The sequence below is a fragment of the Cheilinus undulatus genome, linkage group 22 (genome assembly GCF_018320785.1).
Source record: "Cheilinus undulatus linkage group 22, ASM1832078v1, whole genome shotgun sequence".
Taxonomy (NCBI): Eukaryota; Metazoa; Chordata; class Actinopteri; order Labriformes; family Labridae; genus Cheilinus; species Cheilinus undulatus.
In genome coordinates, this window is record NC_054886.1 from 24,190,321 (window position 1) to 24,213,934 (window position 23,614).

Genomic DNA, 23,614 nt, shown 5'->3' on the forward strand with positions numbered 1-23,614 from the left:
ACGCCTGAATGCCAACAGGGAGGCCACTGTTATAATGATGTAGATAGATGACGCACTGTTGAGCACACAGACCACATAGACAGTGTGCAGTGTTATAAAAAACACAAGAATCCAAATTAGAATGAAGTAATCATTTTCCACACTCTACATTCAGCTGTAGACCACTTTCATTTTTAATGTTTCACAGAACAGCTGCAGTTCACTTTAAATACTGATTAAATTACTCCAAATGGCTTAATGAAAGCAGTGGTTCTATTGGTTGTATTCACACAGCACTCCCATTGGTTGTAAGTGTGCAGCTCTCCTATTGGGTGTATAAAAAAAGAGCACTCTATTGGCTGTCTAAAAGGCCTCACGTATTGGCTGTATTTCTAGAGTGCCCCTTATTGATGTATTAATGCAACTTACTATTAAATGTAAGAATGCGGCCTTCCTACTGGCTGAAAAATGCTGTGCTCTTACAGCTGCATTGGCTGTATAGAAGGAGCACTCCTATTGGCTGAATTAAAGTTGCACTCCTATTGGCTTTATAAAAGTAGTGATTGTATGAGAATGGCACTCATATTGGCTGTATGAAAGCACTCCCACTGGCTGAAAGAACAGCTCCTATTGGCTGTATGAAGAAAGGGTTCCTATTGGCTGAATTAAAATTGTACTCCTATTGGCTATTTGGGAGGAGCTTTCCTATTGGCTGTATGAAAGTAGTGCTCATTTTGGCTGTTTAAAAGGAGCCTTCCTGGTGGCAACATAAAAGTAGTGGTCCTATTGACTGTGAGAAAGTAGTGCTCATTTTGGCTGTATGAAAGTAGCGATCCTCTTGGCTATGTACAAGGAGCCTTTCTGTTGGTGACATAGAAGTATTGCTCCTATTAGCTGTATGAATGTAGTGTTCCTATAAGCTGTATGAACGGAGAGCCCCTATTGGCATTATGGGAGGAGTGCTCCTTTTAGCTATATGAGAGAAGCGATCCTATTTTGACCAAATCAGTGCATGGCTTAAGGTTGTATTCAGACCAGACGGGGCTTTGTACAAGGGTTGAAAAGGGGTACGTCACCTTTATGGAAGCATCCTAACATCTTAAATAGAAACATATTTTGTAAAAGAGAGCTCAGGACAAATTCCCACCATGACACACCTTGTGCAACTTGAATCTTGTTTTCTTTTTTAATCTTAAACAAAATTTAATCTTTACATAGTTAAATGTACAATCAAACAATCATGTAATCATACATAAAATTTATTCATAATAATGCACAACTCTATCGACACTAACCATAAATTAAAAAAACCAAAAACATCGAGATCAGTATGAAACACAATGTTAGGCAACACCACTGTTAACACAGACGAGGCCCTGCAGGAGCAGTCACTGCAACGAAACAAATACACAGGATGAACACAACCTCACACACTCACACACAGCAGCCGCCATTCGACAGGTTAAGGTGCTCTGTTTGTCCACTGAATCACTTTATGTCCCTTTAACTATAAAGGATAACAGGTTTGAAGACGAGGAGGCGACTGAGCTTTTCAGGTGTTCCTGTTATATGTTTTAGAAATAATATGGGTAAAAAACATCAGAATATTATAAAATAATAGTTATAATTTGGCCAGGCACTTGGCAGATGCAGGGAGACTTAATGGTTGTTTTCAAGGGCTGTGGGATCTCTAGCAGAAAATAACTCTTCCAATAAATGGAAGATGAGTCTGCTGGCTCTGTTTCGTTTTTGCAGGTATCAGTGCATTCAGACTAATTTCCAGCTGCTTTTCAGGCCAGGCCAATGAGAGTTATTTTCTAAGATAGGGCGTTTTTGTAAATAAAGAGGACTACATCTAAAATTGCGTCAATTTAAACAAACTTTTCAGCATTTCATGGTGTTTTACAACTGGCTAATGTCTGACACTCAATCATTTATTACTAAATTATTACTTTAAACTACTAAGGAAAAATCTAAACGTAAATTGCTAAAACTAGAAGTTTAACCTAGCAGCTGACAGTGTCAAATTTTTTTTATCGTTCGTTGGCTGTAATGTTGAGAAACATGCTGTGTTTGCCTCCTGTAGAACCAAAATAAATGAAATACTAGGGATGCACTGATGTATCAGTTCAATGTTGGTAGTTTGTCGATTTCTTCCCTATTGGCAGCCATCGGCCCATTTGCAAGTAATGTAGCATCACAGCTTTCGGTAATTTTATGTTCAGTTTATCTGTTGTCTTGTATTAGTTGATAATTGAAGAGCCTTCATACCATCTTTTTAAACATATTTTATTTTTGGGCTTTGTCTTTAATCAGATGGTACAGTGATAATGTTGGAAGCAGAGAGAGAGTGGGGAGTGTCATGCTGGAAAGGAGCCACAGATTGGACTCGAACCCCGGCAGTCTCCTTCAAAGACAATATTACTTCACACAGGATGTGTGGACATGACTACGCGTCCTAGTCTTTTATTGGAAAGATTACATAACCTGTCGGACAAATTTTGCTCTGTTTTCATGATTCGATGTGAAAGAAAATGTGGGCAGTTTGGAAGCCTTACATAAAAAACATCACTATCAGCCCTAAATTTTCACAATCTGTGCATCTCTATCAAACACTCCCTCATATGGATGAAATTTAAAGTATTTGTTGTGTATATCAGGCTCATGCCTCCAAAGATGGATAATGTGTTCATATGAAAGAGCTTAGGGTAAAGATGTACAAAAATCTGCAGTTCTTGTTAAAACAAGAATATTTTTTGCAAAGAAAAGAGAAAGACACCATAGGATCATTAACAACAGATTTCCAGTTTTGTTTGTTTCAAGACATAAAAGTTGTTTAAGGATCATTGTCTATGAATGGCTTTCTTTGCAGCGACAGCGCCCAAAGCTTCGGTTTCTTTTCACCAGCGCTAACTGTTGTTACGTAACAAAAATGAACTTATCATCAAGAAAATTTTAAAATAATACTGAAAAAGTTTTGTCATAAGCAGCAACATGTGTGAAATGTCTCAATGTTGAAAAAGCTGATATCATAAGTCACAGCCCTTCTTGATTGTCATTGGTTATGAAACAGTGTTAATTTTGGCAGCTAAATTTAGTCTTGGCTTTTGGATTTTTTTCTTTTTTTGGTCACATTTTTGTCACTTTGTAGTTTTAGTCAACAAAAACTTAATAAAGTCACTACATTTTAGTCTTTACTTTAAGTCAAGGCGTTTATTTCTGCTGAACTAATTTAATCAGCTGAATGTAAAGTTAATATAAATGTGAAACTAGGAATGGGCAATAATATAGTAATACTGTCTCCAGAGTATTAAGAATAGCCAAAGTATTGTTTTAACAGCAGTACTGAAGATGGCGCTGTGTAATGAGAAAAAATTTTTGATGACAGAACTGCTAATGTCTAGTTAGTTTGTCAAACAGGGACCCAGGAATGAACAGGACTCACTCATAAATATTAGTATGCCACAGCGCTCTGGTCCTCTTCAAAGTCAGTCTTTTAAACATGCAGGACTGGTGGTAATATGATCCACAGCAAAGTGAGTTTAAAGCACGGTAATTCCTTTTTTTGGGAAATGACAATGTGACAAGCAGCAACATCCAACAATAAAATTCATCTGTCAGATTTATAAGCATTTAAACCTATGTCAACATTTCATATTGGATGTGTAGATGAAGTGAAAAGGTACTCGTTGGTTATTTTGGGCGCTTAAGTAGTCTGTTATCTTTTTTAAAGCCCCTTGTAGGCCACTGTGAACTTGCAGCTGAACCAAGCTTGTTACTGATGCGCAAAGTGAAAATCAATATTTACAACCTATTTCTATTTTAAAAGAATTCGGAAATATAACTTTACATTTATAGACTCCGTCTGATAATCGTTTGAATAATTATTTCTAAAATTACCTCAGAACAGCACACAAAGAAAGAGATGAAAAAGGACAGCAGGATGGTTTGATCCTCTGTCTTGTTGAAACTTAGTTTACCTGGTGAGTCTGAAAACAATGCTGCAACTGTAAATCCCTTCCATTGCCCCTACAATAAATGTTCCTAATGATTTTTTTTTTAGAATAAAATCTATTTTTAAAAGGAGTAAATGATATCTGAGTAGAGCTGCCCGCCACACTGGCAACTACTTGTTAAACCTGTATAACATGGTTTTCAAACGTGTAGTGATAATGCCGTATACCGGGGTAAATTTTTAAGAAGGTTTAACAGTATAAAAAAATGAATACTGCCCAGTCCTATGTGAAGCACTTCCTTTTTTTAATTAGCCAGACAGAGACAGGAAATATGGGAACTGAGACCGGGAATCGATCCCACAACCAGTGTGAAGACCACAGCCCCAAATTGGTGCCACGTGTGAGACACTTCTTAAAGTGCACCACCAGTACTTTGAACTGATCTAAATTATCCCTCTGAAAATACTGACAGAACTTGTATGCAAAGCGGAGAAATATGGATTTGAATGATCAACAGTCCAAAACTTACATTTTAGTTTTGTCTTGAGGCGGCCTTACACCTAATGACTTTTCCTCTGATTTCAAAGTCGCAGACAAAATTCCCACTTTGGAATAAAAAAACCATGGGAGTCTTGCTAAAGTCGTAGCTGTAGATGTAGGTCGTAGGTGTAAGGTGGCCATAAGACTTGGTTTTAGCAGTTTTAAGGCGGTCTTTCTTCAGTCTTGGCGTTCTGATAATCAAACACATTTGTTTTTGTCATAAGTCTTAGGTCTGGTCGTATGCAAATCATGTTTCTCAGTGACGCAACTGTTGTCCACAAACAATGTGAGCCAGTGTTGTGCGTAAGCACATTAATTCACTTTATTCTTCAAAACATGAACTTAAGTGTAGATCGTTCTAGAGCTGCTGAATGTCCGCTTATAACTTAAGAGATTAGAAACAGCTGTGTGTTTGTGTTCCTTGTCTGTCACTTTATTCCAGGATGACATGACAGGTACGGTAAACCACCACTGGAATTTTCAAAGTAAAAGCCCAATCAGTTTGTTTCTGTGGTGAGACGACTCACGTTTTCATACGGTGCTTTTATTCTGTAGTGTTTCCGGTATAGTAACTCAGTTGTTACGGTAACATAGAAAGTTGCTTCTGTGTTTAACTTTCCTTTTGTTTCTAGTCAATGTAAACAATTTAAAAACATAAGATTATGAGAGATATTGACTTAAATATGATCTCCATCTCCTTCTACATCTTCTCTGCTCAAAAATCTGTTGTGAATTTCCACCAGATGCATGATGGGAAATAATCTCAAAAGCAATCGTATTCTAGTATTGTAGTTAGTGACCCAAAGTCTTTGCAAAATCTTAGTCTGAGACTGAAAACTCAACAGCTTGCTGACAAATTGTATTTAGATGTGAGAGGGTCTCAGATGTCAGTCTTTTTAGAGTCTTTTAAGAGTTTTAGTAAAGTCCTCTGGAGTAAGGCCGGCATTAGTCTCCTCGATGGAAACTGAACTTTTCATCAGGTTTTTATCACCAAAGATCTATTTTTAGCTAGTCTCATTATCCTCAAGGAAAAAAGGTAGTCAACTATCATTTTTAGTCATAGCGTCAGTTGAAGGAATGAACACTTTCATTAAAGAATAATTGGAATTTACGCATGCTGCAGTGTTGTAAAGTTGAGCTTTTACAGCTGAGGGCACTGAGTATTGAATAACAGCTGTCACTGAGGGCATCGTTGCACTGTTTGTTGTTGAATATGTGTTGAATTGGATGCTGCCAGCGCAAACAAAAGCATTGATAGTCAAAGGGCCTTAACTTTCAACTACTCAGTCATCTGAGAGTAACCAGAGGAGAGAAAGTGGAAGAAAAAAAGGGAACTTTGATCAATTTATTCTCAGTAACAGATCAAAAGATTAATTCAACTTGGACACTTTTTCTTCGTTTACTCCCCAACACGACCTGCCTTCACTATGACGGCAGAGACATTCATACAAGCCCACATACAGTCGCTCCACACACACAAAGCTCAAGCTGGCTCAGAAATGAACACACACTCACTAAAGGTTGTTTTTTCCACACGATGTTTCCTTCTGAGAGGGTTCAGAAATGTTTGTTCTTAAAATACAGTACCCATCTACGTGTCTACAGCCCTCACTCACGTTACAGTCATCCTTTTTAGACAAACATGTGCCATGCGATCATGAGATGCTGCTGCCTTTGTTTGTAGAGTAGCAGATGCACTTCCACTCAGTTGCCATGGTAACCTGGCTGGAATGTAGTGATGCGAGGGACACACGTACAAATAAAATTCACAGGTAAACAATGTATTTCTCTGCAGGACGGACAGGTCTGGTGTGTTTGTGTCTGCGGGGTGTAAAGAAAGTGTCTTTTTTTTGTTTTTTTTTTAATTGAAGCCTGGAGGTTTCAGGTCCTTCATCGCGTCCTTCATCGGCGGTTCATTCTGACCGTCGACCCCCGGCCAGGCGACGTCTACCACAACCTCAGCGGAGAGTGGACGAAGGGCGAGGCACATGAAGAGTGCAAAAAAAAAAAAAAAAGGTTTTATGTGTCTGTACAGTGTTTGGAGAGAGCATGCATGTCTGAGTGCAAAAGTGTTGGTGTGATTTTGTGTTTAGGTACAAAGTGCGTTCCTCTTGTGTGTCCTCAGCAGCCAGAATGATAATCAAGTTTATTCATCAAGTCTTTCCCCGTTAAGTCTCTCAGTCAGGGTCTAAAAGCTCAAACTAAAAACAAAACAAAAAAAGGTCCATGTGTCAGAGGTTGGAGCCGTCCAGGAGGCGCACCTCCTCCTCGTCACTGCCGCTTCCCCCTCCCACCCAGCCGTCCTGGAAGGAGCCGATCAGTTGAACATGATGGACTCTGGGTCTTGATTTGCCATTTGAGCCATGTGGCGGAGGATATCTTTTTTTGTAATAATACCAAGAAGTCGCCTGCAGAGGGAGACAAAGAGGAGGAGGGAGGAAAAGGAGAGAGATTTAGATGAGTGAGGAGGAGCTGCTGAAGTGAAAGACAGAAAACATTGTCATGTTTTTGTTGGCTGGTTTGTGTAAATATCAAGAAAGTCTAAATTTAGATGGCCAAACAAGATTTTTTATTTTTATCTTGGATAATAAGCCATTAAAAATGGATGCTGATTATAGAGCCAACAAAAACAGAAGTCCCTGAGGAAGGAAAGGTCAACATAAGGAAGGAGTGAATAACGAGGAGAAAAAGGGAGAAAGCAGGCCTGAAACAGCACCCAACTACCAGGAGGCAAGGTGTCATTTCAGGTTTAAACGCTTTAGTTGTTATCGCTCCGCTAACAGCTGGTGAGAAGGAAGATCTGGATCCTACAAAGAGACAGGAAGTGGTAAACAGGAAGTGAAGAAACTTCAGAAGCTCTGAGGAAAAAGAAGAAACATCAACATCACAGAAGTCAGAAATCCCTTTTTCTAATGTACTGAGGCATCTAAAAAATTTAGAATATCATAGAAAAAGTTTTTTTTTCTCTTTAATTTAATTCAAGAAGTAAAACGTCCATATGTTCCAGATCTGTCTCTCATACAAAATAAAATATTACAAGACTTTTTTGTTTAAATCTTTGTGATTACTGCTTATAGATCACAGAAGTCAAAAATCCACTCTCTCAAAATATTAGAGTATCAAGAAACATCAGTCCACGAAATGCCGGCCTTATGGAAAATTATGCTCATTTACAACTCAGGGATTGGTTGGAGCTCCTTTTACACAAATTACTGCATCTGTGCAACATGGCTTAGAGCCAATCAGTCTGTGGCACTGCTGGGGTGTTATGAAGCCCAGGTTGCTCTGATAGCTACCTTCAGCTCGTCTGTATTGTCGAGTCTGGAGTCAGTTTGCTGAAATATCAAACACAGTTAAACCGTGGTAAGCAAATCAGGGTTTTTTGGTAGTTTTGGCTTCACTGTGGGTGAAGCCAAAACTAGGAAATCAGTATCTCCAGAAATCTTCTCAGCAGACGGAGCCATGAAGGTCTCTAAAATCTCAGTGCTGACTCTGGTCTTGATAAAACACAGTGGACCAACACCAGCAGATGTCATGGCACCCTAAACAATCACTGACTGTGGAAACTGAAAACACTGGACTTCAAGCACCTTACATTCTGTGCCTCTCTGATCTTCCTTCAGACTTTGAGACCTTGATTTCCTAATGAAATGCTAAATTTACCTCTAGTCCATGAATATGCTTTGGTACAGCCTCTGAGAACAGCCTGGCCTTTCAGCAGTGAACTTCTGTGGCCTACCCTTCTTGTGGAGGGTTTCAGTGATTATCTTATGGACATTTTTCAGGTCAGCAGTCTTGCCCATGATTAACATTGTGTGAACTGAACCAGAGTTTTCTACAATATTCTAATATTTTGAGATAGTGGATTTTTTATTTTTCTAAGTTTTGATCATCAAGATTAAATCAAAAAGTCTGTTGTTTAATTTTTAAGTATTTTTTCCTGTAATTTTGAATATCCGTGTGTATTCTTGAATGATGTTACTGCATGTCCACTCTGCACTTTAAAATGCATATAAATAAGTTTATGACTGAAAGACCAGAATCACATTTACTCTTGTTTTTTTTCTGACTTGTGACAGAGATGCCTGCTCTTCATCCTCTTATTTTACTATAAAGTATACTGTAAGAACTGACTCAGGATGAAGACCATACAACAAGCTGCTAAATATTCTGTCAGTTGACACGTTCCCGCTGATTCAGGAGAACTTGAAGGCTGAGCTGGATATAAAGCAGCTCTGATTTTCCAGCTGTTTAACTGATTAAAAAAATAACCACAAAAGTGTTGATATTTGACGTGTGTCCTTTAAATCAGCTGTGAGTATTTGTCTGAGGTCAGGTGTAGAGAAGCATCAGGAAATAAATAAGCTCAGAGAGCTACAGAGGAGAGCAGAGCTGGGTCTAGGAGGATGTTTGTGTTAACACTGTCAGACTTCATGTGTTTTCAGCTTCATTTGAACTGTAGAGAGGCAGTGGTATGGTCACAGTGAGTAAAATAAAGATTTGAACCCAGGTCTGAGGCATTGGGTAGTAAATCAAAGCTACAGCTAGAGGGCAGCAGGAGGCATGAAACACTGGTGAGACGTCACACAGATCAGACTCAGGCTTCCCCAGCAGAGCTCACATCTATGGCTCATCTTGTTTATTTCAGAACCAGTGAAATAAACGAAGATGAAGTTGTAGAGGCTCAGAGGACCAGGCACAGATCTGGAGGTGAGAGGAGGTTGAGGGGTGAAGATAATGCTCCTGTAAGCCAGCTGTGTCCCCTTCTGTTCTCGGTTTTTATGTCAAGTTAGAGCTGGGAGAATGGCCTGAAATTAATATGGCAATATATTTTGGTTATATCAAAATCTCCACTAAATTGATGTATACATGTTTAATTCAGCCCTGTAAAGCATAAAATGGCACGAGTATGGTGATAAAAATAGACTCCTCTTTTGGATTCTTTAACATTTGTATGCGGAAACGGTAAAAATCTATATTAAGTTAAATTTAGTACATTTAAAAAGACTTTTATAAATAAAGATAAATAGTGGAAAGCCAGGACTTCAGCTAAAAAAAGACATATAAACCTTGAAGTACTCTCGCAGTCATTTAAAGCAGTGGTTCCCAACCTTTTGTCCTTAAGCTCCACCCTTAAGAACACATCGATTTTAATTTTTTAAATAATAATGAACAAAATCCCAACATAATCAACCTACATACACGTTTCTGAAAAAGGATATACGTATAAACTATACATTATTTCAATGGTACATTAGGACCACTCTATGAAAAATGAATAAAGAGGATCTGTCAATTTTCAAGGAAAAAAACTCAAAATTCTCAAGTTTAAAAAGTTGTTAATTTACAGGAAAATTGATTTTTTTTCTTTTTACTTCAATAGTTGTAAATTTAAATGCACCAAAACTTTTAATTTATAAATTGGAAATTTTAATATCCAACCACTGTTTTTGTACATTTTTGCCTTTGCAAACAATTTAAAATTAGGATTTTTAAAAACCTTAAATTTTTGAGTTTCTAATGTCAACATTTAAGACTATAAACTTGGAAATTTCAAGTTTTTTGTTGCAAATGTATGACTTCAGAATCTGTAATACTGATTTTGTTTGCTTCGAAATATACTACTACATGTTCTTACAGATTTACTTTAATTAGAAAATATGTATAGTACATCTAATTTTGACAAGGTCAGAGCAGTCAGGGCCCTGCACCCCCTCTGAAATCTGAACCCCCCCAGGCAACGAGAACCACTGATTTAAAGTGTATGAAAGAGAAGAAATGTTTTCTCTGCTCTGTTTACCATTGTTGATTATAAAAATGATTGTTTTCCTCATCTAGGGTGAAAGAACCTACAAAAAAACTTTTTTGGGACATAATTGATGGTGCCTGTATGTGATGTTGTTTCCAGAAAGAGTATCATTTATATTGTTTGTGAATCTGTTTCAATCAGCCATGCCGTTGCTTCATGAAGCAACTTCCACACAGACAGTTTAGAGTTTATATTTCTTCACAACATAAATGTGTTTCTTCTCTTGTGAAAAGGACCGGACACAGCTGGCTGAGAGGAAGCACTGGCAGGTTAAAGCACAGGATTAGTAGATAATACCCCATCAAGGTTATTTAATCACAACACTAACTATCTGGCTCACTACTAGCATGAGTCAACACAACATCACGCCAACACAGCAATCACTGCCACTACACAATGAGGGGAGAACGGGATTAAACTGAGTCACTATAGATCTTCTCCCGCCCCTCTTCTAACTAAAACATCACCATCTAAAATCATCACAACCACAGTGGTCCGCTTTCCCGAGGCGGCTAGCTACTCGCCAAATGCTTGTTACGACGAGTGGTCAGATGTCGTCGAACTGTGGAGACCCAGCAGAAAATGGTGGGTTTGAGAGGGTTAAAAAAAAAGAAGAAAAATCAGATGTTAATGAAATAAGAAACCTTACTGGGCTGAAATCTTTAAATGACTACTGTACTGAGAGGAAGATAAGAAACAAACAACAGGCATCATGGTTACATGACGGCACACATGCTGTTAAATATGTCTGATTCTACAGCTTTAATCACAAATAAACCTAAATTAAACTGTGATAAAGACTAAACCACAAAGTTTCTTAAGAGAAATATCTCATTGATATGCTAGCATGAAGCAGCTAACACTTAGCAGAGCTGCAGTCTGTATGAATGCATTAATGATGATGAGCTGCAAAGCTGCACTCTGCAAATCTACTGAGCCCCTTTCAGACACGGACACTGTGACACCACTGACTTTAAAGCTCCTACAAGGTAAGTCTGTGATGATCTGGTGCCCCCCTGTGGACATGTTCAATTTTTTTTCTGGTTTCTGTTAAGAGAAAGAAAGACCCATACATTTTTCTTTCTTTGCTGTGGCCGAGTCAAAGCCCAGACCTCAATACAATAATTAGTTTCTGGACTTAAAAAGGGCTGTTCACATCTGATCCCTGTGCAACCTGACAGAGCTTGAGCTGTTTTGCTAATAAGAAGCCTGACTGAGACCTATCCACACAGACCAAGTGCTGTGATTGTAGCCAAAGTGCATCTGCTAAATATCGGCTAAAGGGAGGAATATTTATCCAGTCACTTATTTTATATTACATATTTTTATTTGACTGATATTACTTTGTCGAAATTAAAGAGGGTTTTTTTTTGCATCTTTTAATGTAATAAAAGCAAAATTATATTGACTATAATTGATTTTTAGAGTCTCTTTCAAGAAGTTTTTGGTATTCTGCACTAACCTTGAAGCCAATATTTTTTGTAAAATGTTCGTAGAAGGCAGAACAAGAAACTAATTATCAATCTTCACAGGTTATTGTGCTAATGTTGCTGCAGCCAGTTTAACAGTAAGATGACCTTTCAACATGTTAAAGCTTCAGCTAATGGTTGTTATGGAGCACATGTCTGAAAGGGGCTCTGAAATGATGTAGGTGACAGTTCCCATTAAGGTCCAACGTTACAGGACCAACAAACCCAACAAACTTTCTACAAAACCAAACTACAACTGCTGTCAGCGATGATGGCGATGTCAGAGGCCATTTAATTACGTCTTTATAGCTGAATCCAAACCAAACCAAACCCACGACAACAGACAGAAAGAAGAAGAAAAACAGAAAGGCGTCATGTTTAGCCGGGAACTGTCAACAGCTTCTCACACCAAGTTTCATGCATCCCTCTAAAGAGACAGATGTGAAAGTAAGGGAGGGGTCGTATGTGTAAAGGGACAGGGCTAGTCACCAGGGGCTCCTCTTGCTGCTTGAGCTCCTCCAGATGCTCTAAAATATTCTTCTTTGTGATGATGCCCAACACAATCCTGAAACACACACCCGTTACTCGGTAAACTGCCCGAAAAATAAACAACAAAACAAACAAAAACAACAAACAGAAAAGAGACAGAGAGAACAGAGAGCAGCACAAAACATACATAACAGGTCAAACTGAAAATATGAACTCAATGTAAACTCAAAACAACAAAATCAAACAACTTAAATAAACAAAAAAAATCAAAAGATAACACATGCGGTAAATTATATTCTATAAACCCAAACTTTTAATCTTGAGGTTTAAAGATGGAGGTCTGACTGTAGCTCTCTTCTTCTGCATTAACCCTGGTTGGAAAAACAGTAGCGCCATCTACTTTTTATGTTGATGTACAAAACCACTATTAGCACATTGGTGAAAATCCAAAGCAAACTTGTAATAAAACTGTTAAAAAACCATCTATGATGTATGGAAATCCTAAGAAACACTCCTATATTTATTTGTCTGTTTTTCATGTACAGTGCTTCACAAACTATTTAGACCCCCTTTACTTATTCAGTTTTGTTAACTTACAGCCTGATGCTACAGTAAAAAAAAAAAAAAAAAAAAAAAATTGTTCTCAGTAACCTACTCTCAGTACCCCACGCTCAGTCCCCCATCATGACAATGACAAATGTGAAAACAAAATTTTAGAAATTGATGCAAATTTATGAAAAACAAAAAGTTGAAATATCACATTGACATAAGTATTCAGACCCTTGGCATAACTTGAAATTTAGCTCAGGTTCTTCTCTTGATCATTGCTGTTTGCACGTTTCAACAACTTGACTGGAGTCCACCTGTGGTAAACTAAACTGACTGGACAGGATTTGGAAAGGTAGACACCTCTTTATAGAAGGCCTCACAGCTGACAATGCATATCAGACCAAAAAGAGAAATGAGGTCAAAGGAAGTGCCTGCTAAGAGCTAAGAGACAGGGTTGTTGCAATGCACAGACCTGGGGAAGGCTACAAAAACTCTGCCGCACTTGAAGCTCCCAAGAGCACAGTGGCCTCCATAATTCTCAAATGGAAAAAGCCTTTCACAACCAGGACTCTTCCACGAGCCAGTTGTAAACTGAGCAATCGTGGTAGAATGGCCTTAGTGAGAGAGAGGACCAAGAACCTGATGGTTCCTCTGACTGAGCTCCAGAGATCCTGTGTGGAGATGGGACAAAGCTCCAGAAGGACAACCATCACTGCAGCCCCCCATTGGTCTAGATATATTGGCAGAGAAGCTAAACAGAAGCCTCTCCTCAGTGCAAAACACATAAAAGCCTATTTGGAGTTTGCAAAAGTGCACAGGAAGGACTCTCAGATTGTGAGAAACAAGATTCTCTGGTCAGATGAAACCAAGATTTAACTATCTGGCCAAAATTCTAAATGTTACATCTGGAAGAAACCATGCACTACTCATCACCAACACAATACCATCCCAACAGTGAAGCATGGTGGAGGCAGCATCATGCTGTGGGGGGTGTTTTTCAGCAGCAGTGACTGGGAGACTGGTCAGGGTTGAAGAAAAGCTGAATGGAGCAAAGTACAGAGATAACCTCAATGAAAACCTGTTATGCAGCACTCAGGTCCTCGGACAAGGCCAAAGGTTCACCTTCCAACATGACAATGACACTAAGCACACAGCTGAGACAACACAGGAGTGGCTTAGGGACAACTCTGTGAATGTCCAAGAGTGGCACAGCCAGAGACCTGAAAATGGTTGTCCACTGACGGTCCCCATCCAACCTGACTGAGCTTGAGGGAATATTCTTAAAGAATAAAGGCAGAAGACCCCCTAATCCAGGTGAGCAAAGCGTGTTGTGTTGTACTCAAAAAGACTCAAGGCTGTAATTGCTGCCAAAAGTGCTTCAACTAAGTACTGAGCAAAGGGTCTGAATCCTTATGTAAACGTGATATTCCATTTTTTTCTTCTTAATAAATTTGCAAAAACGTTTGTTTTCACTTTGTCATTTTCCAGTACTGGGTGTAAGTAAATGAGGATATATGTATTTTTTTTTGACTGTAGCATCAAACTGCAACATAAAATTTAAAAAAGTGAAGGGGGTCTGATTACTGTCTGAATACACTGAATACACACAGATTAAATAGTTAATATATATGTTTTATTCCATCTCAGGTCTAACCAGTCACATTTTTCAAATTAAAATTACGAATGGCAAATTTTCAAAGTGGAGCCCAGTGTTTTTTGGAAACTAAAATCTAAATAAATCTCTAAACCTATGACATATTTTAGTGATTTCTTTATTTGAGTGGCCTCATTTTAGCTAAGGACAGGGTTTAGAGGTCAGAAAATATTAGGGTTTAAGTATTACTCATTTGGTTTGTTTTTCCATCAAAATTCCTGACTTTTTGTAAATTTAATAATTTCAGCTTTATGGTATAAAATAAAAATAGAGAAGGGAATGACATAAAACAAACACTGCTGCATAGTTTATTGTAGGTGATTCTCTCAGCATACTGAGGCAAGTCATCCAAATCAAAGAGCAATTCTGAATCACACCAGCAGAGGGGTCTATGCACAAACAACCTGGAGCAGCCCAAACCTCCCAAGTCGGACTGATAAAGACACATTTATGTTCACTAAATCAAACAGCATCTTTATTTTATTATTAAATTTGCATGATCTTAATTTGTATGTCAGATCTGACTGATTTCCCATCATGATGCCTGTTATGTAGTCAGAGTTAGTGTCAACAGCTTGGTGTGTTATTGGACTGTTAATGCTCAGTGGGGGGTGAAGGGAGAGCAGCACAGTGGTTAGACTGAGCCATGCAGATTACAGAGGAGATCCAGGGATCAGAGAGCTCATGTAACACCAGTCAGTTTACATGTGCATCCTGTTTGTGTCCACTTTAGAGCAGTTAGTTGATCATAAAAATCAGTACTGGAGGACAGGTGTAGGAAATTCACCCACTACTTAAAGAAAGCCACATTCCTTTGTTTCATTTCTTACTCACCCGTTGTGAGTGACCAAACACTGACGCAGGCCGAGCTTCCTAAAGATGTCCACCACGATCTCCATAGGGGTGTGGTCTGTGACGGTGAAGGGGCTCATGTCCAGGATGGAGCGCAGTTTGAGGGGCCGGGGGCTGTCGGCTGGCAGGGTGGGTGCATGCTGGGTGAAGTACACTCGCGAGTTCAGCATGATGCCCTCCTGTTTTCTACGAGCGTTTTCTGTGAAAGAAGAACAAGAAAATACAGACAAACACTGAAAAGATGGTACTGTCTCATCACTTTACAACAGTCATTCACAGTGTTGTTTGAAGTCATGATATTTTGCCTCTACTATGAACGTCTCATAGGAATGAAAGATTCTCGTTTTGAGTGACTTCTGAGGTAATAACAGAGGCACAACAGAGATGAAACCAGGATCAGTGGAGTGAAGCCAAAATGCAGTGTAAATGAACAGAGAGAAAAGTAATATAATGCTCCCTTGAAGTTAAACTAAACTTGGTTTTCATAATGGGTTTTATCATCAAAGATCTAACTTTAGCTGGTCTAAGTCTCGTTCTTCTCATGGAGACAAAGGCAGTTACACACTTTAGTCTACCTTTTAGTCAACAAAATCTACACTTATGTGGAGAAACCATCTTCTGTCCTTACCAATAGCAATAGTGATGTCCCTGCGCAGAGCAAAGCCCACCAGCCTCTGGGACTCCTTGGATACGATCACAGGAAAACCGTTATAACTGGTCTCATTGATGATGGCCTGCAGCTCCTCCACCGTCAGGTCATCCTGCGTCAGCACGGCCAAAGGCGGGTCACTGCGTCGAGGCCTCATCACCTCCCTTGCAAGCGTAGTGTGCGTGAACTCCTCTTTGGCGTCCAGGAAAGGATACCCGTTCAGACGGATGTGCGCCTCGTAGATTCCTTCTCGTCCAAATGCGTCGCCAACCCATTTGCTGGTCATGACGGCGGCCATGAGGGGGACGATGTACTCCAAGCCGCCCGTCAGCTCGAAGACTATGACGACCAGGGAGACGGTCATACGGGTTACACCACCTGAGAGGAGAGGAGAGAGATATCTGTGTATTTAAAGTCTTATGTTCATCCTGCTAGATTTAAAGTCAAAGTATGGAGGTTAAAAAATAAATAAGAGATACAGATAGGGATTTATTTTTCCTGAAGCAAAAAAACCTGATTTGTTGTCAATAAATTGATCATTTATTTGCATATCTAAGAACATGACTGTTTTAAACTGTTTTGTGCTGATTTGTATCAGGCAAAAGATCCACTTTCTTACTTTGACAAGTAATTTAAGAATGCAAGACATAATGTTCAAGCTTTTCTCTGCAAAGGTTTCTATCTTTCATGGATCTATTTCTAAAATATTAGACAGTCATCTATTTAAAAAAAAAAAGACATGCAATCAAGGTTTTTGTTAACTTTAGTGACTTAAATGCCTGCAAAAACATATTCACTTATTGAGAAAAATATTCAACATTACTGCACATAAAGTAGCAGAAATGCTTTAAAATGTTTAAACGCAACTGGATATTAAAGAAATAACTGAATAGTAAAAAACATTTGGGTTAATAATCAGTTTACACCAACTCTTGGTACTGATGACTTTGGAAACAAATAGTCGACTGTTTATTATTATTTATTTTATTCTGCTGACTCACCCAGACATGCAGCGGCCCCCACCATGGCGTAGAGTCCTGGTGTGATGCAGTCAGCCCCCACCTCACACCACTCTTTAAACAGGAACCAGTCATGGTGATAGTAGGCGAGCTGCTCCATGGCGATGCCCACAATCCGCCCTGCAATTGCCCCAATGGCCATGCTGGGGATAAACAAACCAGACGGGACCTAAAGGGGGAAATTTACAGTTTTAATACCAGTTATGACACAGGGGTGTTAACAGAAACCCTTAGTAGAAACAAACAGAATCCAGTTAACAAAAAAACATAAGAGGGGGAATCAAGTATGTTTGGAAATTTGCCTGTAGTTAGACCAAAGAGCCATCGGTCTAGCATGGAAAAGGGAGGGTAGACTAAGGATAGGTGCATGTATTTCTGAATTATCCACAACTCCCTCCTTCGAAGAGATTACAAGTGCAATCAAGGGTAAACAAGTAGACTTTTACAAAATCTGGGGCCTCTTCATTTTCTCTGTAGATAACACTTCATATTTTCCGGACTATAAGTCACATTTTTTTTCATAGTTTGGCTGGTCCTGCGATTTATAGTCAGGTGCGACTTATATATCAAAATATATATAATTTAACATGTTTTTGAATGTTAATTCATGCTGACTGACATGTACAAGGAGTAAACATTACTTTCTGCAGTTGCAAGAGGGAGCTCTAGGCTTGTGACAACTATATGCTACTCCTGTACCACTGAAAAAAAATTAACCAAAACAGGAATCGAGCAACAGAAACAAAGTTTGGAGTGAGTGAGAAACTTGTGAGGGACTGGCGAAAAGCACAGGTTAATCTCACTGCAATGAAGAAAACAAAGAAAGCTAATTGCAGACTTAAGGCAAGATGGCCAGAGCTGGAGGAACGAGTCCACAGATGGGTGCTTTAACAACGTTGCTGCCGGTAGAAGCTTGTCAACGGTGCCGTTATGTCTCCACGCCCTGGTGTTGCCAAGGAGATGAATATAAATGACTTTGCAGGTGAGCCTCCTTGGTGTTACCACTTCATGCAACGCAGTCGCCTCTCTATCAGAGCACAGACAACGGTGTGTCAATTTCTAAATAAATGCAACTTATAGTCCAGTGCGACTTATATATGTTTTTTTCCTCTTCATGATGCATTTTTTGTCTGATGCGACTTATACTCCAGAGCGACTTATAGTCCAGAAAATGCGGTATTTCAATTCTATAATAGAAGAAACTGAGGTTGATTTTTCAGTGGCTATCCATTTGTAGGTGAAGGGTTGTGGGTGGATAGGGGTATGGAGTGTGCACATCGGGAGCATTATTATCAAAAACATTAAAGATGAAATCACTACCTTGAGTCCAAAGGTGAATATGGTCATGATGATTTTAAAGATGAGTGCCAGGCACAGCTGCCACATGGCGGCGTAGACCCCAGGCCCAGCCGGTCGGTTAGGGTTGTCGGTGAAGGCCTTGCTACCGTTCATCTGACTGCGGTACTGACAGAGCTGTGAGGACTCTAGTGGACCACAGTCTGTGAACAGCTCCTTTATCAGCTCGCTCGTGTTCTGACGCGTGTATGGGTTCGGGAAAGCGACTACGGCGGTGATGGCTGCCACCAAGATCACCTCCAACACCGGGTACTTCCCTGAAGAGAGATGAAGCAATATGACAGAGTGTTAGAGGTCTGTATTATGGGTCTCAAACACTGACGCATGAGGAGAAACATCAACATAGGACAGGAGTCTCTAGATGTGATGGAACTCTTGCAAAAGTGATTCTGTAGACATCTTGTTTTATTTTTGTCTGCTCTGAGTGGAGCTTCTCTCAAAAACTTATTTAACGGATCTTTAACCCAGGCTGGGCATATTATTGTATGTATAACACAACACACAATGAAAAGTTAAAGCTGTTCAGTCCTTCATTTTCACTGCTATGCACAAAACATTAAGCATGGCTAAAATAACTGAGCTGATTTCCTTGAGTTGACAACAATTCACTCCAGCCTTCAAAAACCAGAGCTGCCTGACCTGTTCAAATCTAAACCACAAAGGAAGACAAAGCCCTTACCAAAGCGTGTTGACTTGCGCCGCCTACACCAAGCGATGTTAGCTTTGATGAAGAAGGCTCCCCAGAGTCCTCCAAACACTCCCAGCAGGATAAAAGGAATGAGCTCAAACAGGTACCACGGTGTGTGGTACTCCACATAAAACAGCACCAAGCGGCTGTTACCAAACGGGTTTATGGAGCGCAGGACAAAGGCTGCCACCAGGGCAGCAAAGAAAGAGCGCCAAAGTGTCTTCAGAGGGAAGTAATAGCTCACCTGGAGGAGGAAAGAAGAGTTAGTGGGTTTTAGTATAGCTTGACAGTCATATCTGGATGGTTTGTAGGAGTAATAAGAGACATAAGTGCTGCTGTACCTCCTCCAGGCTGAAGAGGACTCCTCCAATCGGAGCTCCAAAAGCAACAGAAACACCAGCAGCCGATGCAGCAGAGAGAACCTGAGAGAACAAACAAAACTTGACTTTAATCCAGTCACAAACAACTACACTGGCTCTAAAACAGTCGATTATCAAGATATCAGGTAAAAGACAACCAAGAGTGCCAGGCAATAATTTAAGACAATAATTTCCCCCTATTTCTGTATTCTTTTCAAAGTATTAAAAAACTCAAACACAGTCCAAACTTTGAATCATAGACACTTTAAATTTATGTGATTAAGGAAAACAGGAAATTAAATTATACATGATTATTTTTTTCTAGTTATTTTCCTCAAAGTTTACAATGTAATGATTGTGTTGTGTGGGGAAAGGTTTGGGATATATATCTTCTATTTTTCATTTAGTATTATCTAGTGACCTCTGTTTTTTGTAGTTGCACCCTGAATGTTTACTCAGAAAGCAAATGCAGTGAAATTAAGTAAAACATTAAAAAAATAAATAAATCTGACTTGGTGATTTTTTTCCCCTGTGTTTTTGGCTACAACATGTCTATATGGACAAAAGTATTTGGCCACACCTAATAATTGCTGAATTCAGATGTTTTAATTAGACCCATTCGTGTTACTGTGATGAATGCCACACTTGCAGTAAGACAGTTTGGGAAATTTGCCCCCTGCTGGATATTCCACTGTCAACTGTAAGTGATACTGTTAGAAAGTGGAAGCATTTAGGAACCACAGCAACTCAGCCACAAAGCAGAAGACCACATAAATCACAGAGTGGGGTCAACAACTGCTAAGGTGCATGGTAGGTAAAAGTTGGTAATGCTCTGCTGATTTCATAGCTGAATAGTTCTGAACTTCCACTAGTATTAATGTGCATTAATAATTTTGTACATATAGTGTATGTGGAATCAGATAACAATAACATCAACCTGTTATTTTCTTTCTGTTTTTAGACAAGGCTGTTTAAGTATAAAAAAATGATCATTTCAGTGGATCTGAGTTGTCTATAGCCCCCTCAAAAATACAACTGGATGTCTACAAAGATAAAAGTCCAGATGGAGCATTCTCTCCTTCTCACCTCTCGTTTCTTCGCCTCATTCTTGCTGTACTTTGGGAAGAGGTAGGAGAAGATATTCCCACAGCAACAGGCCACGTGGACCAGTGGGCCTTCCTTCCCCAGACTGAGACCGGACGCCACTGCCAGAACCAGAGTGATGGTCTTTATCATTAGGGTCCACTTTCCAAGGTAACCCCGGATGATGAACCCGCTCAGGATGGTCTTTATCTGCAGAGAGAGGAAGAGTTCAGAAAATGTCCACCCTCTCTAGTTACTAAGGCAACAACAAGACAGAAAATGGCTTTTCACAGCCTGTCCAAACTTCTCATATCCCTCCTGCTGACTGCTGAATTAACAATTTTAAACCCTTTTGAGACATTACAGGATTCTTGTGAGCGTACAATACTGTGCAGGTCCAGGAGAGTGCATGTGACTAATTAGACCACTTTTATGGAGAGTTGGAGTCAGCTGCAGAGATTTTTACACTCTATTTCATGTGCTACATCAAGTTTCTGACTCTGAGAGCAAATCAATCACACAGGAGAAAATTAGAGTTGAGGGATGAAAAAGAACATCAATAGTCTGTAGAAATCCTTTAAAAGCTTTTTCACACACTCGTAAACACAAAGAAAGAAAAATAGAAAGCCTTATTCATCAGATAAATCTGATACCTCACTGTTGCAAAAACTAGTTTTGGGCTGTGTCCAAAAGGAATCATTTCTCTGTCCTTTGAAGGGAAAATAATGCAGTTTTCCAGCATGGAAGCGGCTCAGTTTTCTTATGTGTTTGAGTTTCTATGAAGACTTGAAAGCACCACAAAAGACAGATTTCAAAATGGTTGAAACGCACCTGAGGGGGGTTTAACAAAAGAAGCAATCCTCACCTCAGGAATCCCTGAGCCGCAGGCGTAGGGAGCAAACACCTTGACCAGACAGACAGCCAGGAAGGCAAAGGATAGAGCCCAGTAGATGTACATGAAATAGTTCATGATATATGAGCCGGGGCCCTGTGGAGAGGGAGGAAGAGGAGATCAGAAAACATGAAGAGAAGCACCTTTAAACTCTGTAACTTATGATCATAGTAGGTTTTTCTATTCTTCTTGAGACATTAAACAATTGTTAGGTACCATTGATTCTTTTAAAAACTGGGGGAAAAAATCAATTTATAGGAAATGTATTCTAAATATATGTCTTAATTTAATTCAAATGATACAAACAGTGGCCTTGTTAGGTCTCCAGTTAATTTCAGGATTTACAGTAATATTTAGCTACAGTATCCGATGTCTGTGTTGGTGTACCTCAGCCTGCCCCAGTATGAGCTCAGCCCAACTCTTCCACTGAGGACACTTGTCCCGCTCAGCGAACGTGGTCTCATTGGACGTCCAGCAGCACTGCTCGTGGTTAAACCACATGGCACTCAGACACACGCCCTCCTTCAGGTCGTTCATCCAATCGGCAGCGATGTCGATCAGACCGGCCAATGCACCTGAAAGGAGAGAAAGAACAGAAGGGAAAGAGAGGTGAGGAAAACAGGCAGGAAGTAAAAAAGATTAAAAAAAAAGAAGTTGAAGTAATGCTACCAGTTTTTATTTGAGCATGTTATCTTATCAGCAAAGTGGAACAGTCTGAAGATGTTGTATGGGCAAGAGATCCTGAGTGAAACTTAAAAAAGCTATATTATACAGAGGCTTTCTGTAAAACCAGTGATTGACTCTTTGATTTACAAGCTTCCTCTAAAATTCAGCAGTAATCCTGCCAGTCAAAAAGCAGGGCAAACAAACAAACAAACAAACAAAACACATGATTCCTACATCATTACCAAAAAAAAGAATTCAGCAACCAAATCAGGTCACAGGTTATTTCTGTAATCATATGAACAAAAGCTAACATGCCATGCTAGAGAGACTGCTTCATATATCTACTTCATAGGATATAATTCTAATGTATCTGGGAAACCTACCATACTAAGCCTTTGGTAAGATAAGGGTTTTAAAAGATCATTCTGTCAGTGACATACATTATGGCCCAATCAGAGCAAAAAGACAAAATGAGGAAGTAGACACGCACAGCTTCAGTAATAATCTGAGCTCTGCAGGCAGGCAGTTAAGAATGGTGGAGCCTGTTGGTGGATAAAACTCACTCTGAGGCCGGTCAAGAGAAGTGCAAGAACGTCTTCTCTGCCAAGAGAAGCTTTTAGTGTGGCTCTCTGCTCTTGTTTTAATCAAGAAATGTTGCTCAGTTCTGACAAAACTGCTGCTATGCTATGGCTACATGCAAGCTAACTGCTGTGACAGCAGCAGCCATTGTATAAACTGGCTACAGAAAAACTAAACCCTGTCTGTAAACTATCACAAACTCATGCTGAAGCAAGTCAGGAGAGGAGAAAAACATCTTTTCCATCATAAAAAGCTTCCAGGGCTCTTATTTGATCAAAAAATGTGGTCCAGTTCTAATAGAACTGCTGCTATACTGTAGCTACAGCTGAGGTAAACGCTAGATTGGCGGCAGCCATTGCTACTGGCTCACAGTACAACTGATCCCCGCTCGTAGCTACCGCCTCATTCTCCTCAAATGACTCTGATTGGTCAGGTCTGCTCTCAGACCACAAACAGGACAGGGAACACACGGGACAGCCCAGCAAGCATAAGCTGGATTGTAAAGTGAAACTGAACTACAGCCAACCAGGAGGCAAGCTTAGCCAAGGGAGGAAGCAAAACAAACACAGCCATGACAATGATAGTAAACTTTAAACATAATGCTAGACAGACATCAAAAATGTGTGAGCAATTTGTTGATTTGTGGAAACAACAGGAGTGTTTATACATGTCCTGTAAGCAGAGGTGAAAAAGAGCAAGATTACTGTGCTTAAGTAAAAGTTTAGTAACTTTGGATAAAATTATTTAAAAATTCAAAAATTACTAGTCTATAATCTACTCCAGTAAAAGAATTTCCTTTAAAGTTTACTTGAAGTACTAAGTAGCTACTGAGGAATTGTACACTAAAACATGATCTGTCCTTAGTGTGCAATAAATACATGAAAAATTGGGATTTTCCAAGCAGGTTCTTTTAGTAAAGTCACACCTTTAAAATAATGTGAAAAGCAACAGCTTCTTTAAGATGTAATGTGAAAATATTATCTTAATATGTGCTATTGACTATCATGTGTAGTCAAAGCCAAACAA

The 23,614-nt window shown here is 39.4% G+C and overlaps 1 protein-coding gene across 7 annotated transcripts in view; it reads right to left on the reverse strand.

Moving 5' to 3' along the window:
* Nucleotides 1-1,147: 1,147 nt before the first annotated feature.
* clcn3 (chloride channel 3) overlaps nt 1,148-23,614 on the reverse strand; it is a 59,180-nt gene continuing 36,713 nt past the window's right edge. For 4 of the 7 annotated variants that reach the window (XM_041779541.1, XM_041779546.1, XM_041779542.1 and 1 more), the window contains 11 exons: nt 21,731-21,918; nt 21,317-21,439; nt 20,455-20,661; nt 19,351-19,431; nt 19,001-19,253; nt 18,286-18,578; nt 16,948-17,134; nt 15,926-16,324; nt 15,280-15,496; nt 12,243-12,318; nt 1,148-6,883 (listed from right to left, as the gene is read on the reverse strand). In XM_041779541.1, coding sequence (XP_041635475.1) covers nt 6,707-6,883; nt 12,243-12,318; nt 15,280-15,496; nt 15,926-16,324; nt 16,948-17,134; nt 18,286-18,578; nt 19,001-19,253; nt 19,351-19,431; nt 20,455-20,661; nt 21,317-21,439; nt 21,731-21,918 — 2,201 coding nt within the window. In that variant the 3' untranslated portion in view covers nt 1,148-6,706. Of the gene's footprint in view, nt 6,884-10,808; nt 10,847-12,242; nt 12,319-15,279; nt 15,497-15,925; nt 16,325-16,947; nt 17,135-18,285; nt 18,579-19,000; nt 19,254-19,350; nt 19,432-20,454; nt 20,662-21,316; nt 21,440-21,730; nt 21,919-23,614 lie in introns of all 7 variants that reach the window. The other 3 variants (XM_041779544.1, XM_041779548.1, XM_041779545.1) reach the window with 2 other exon arrangements.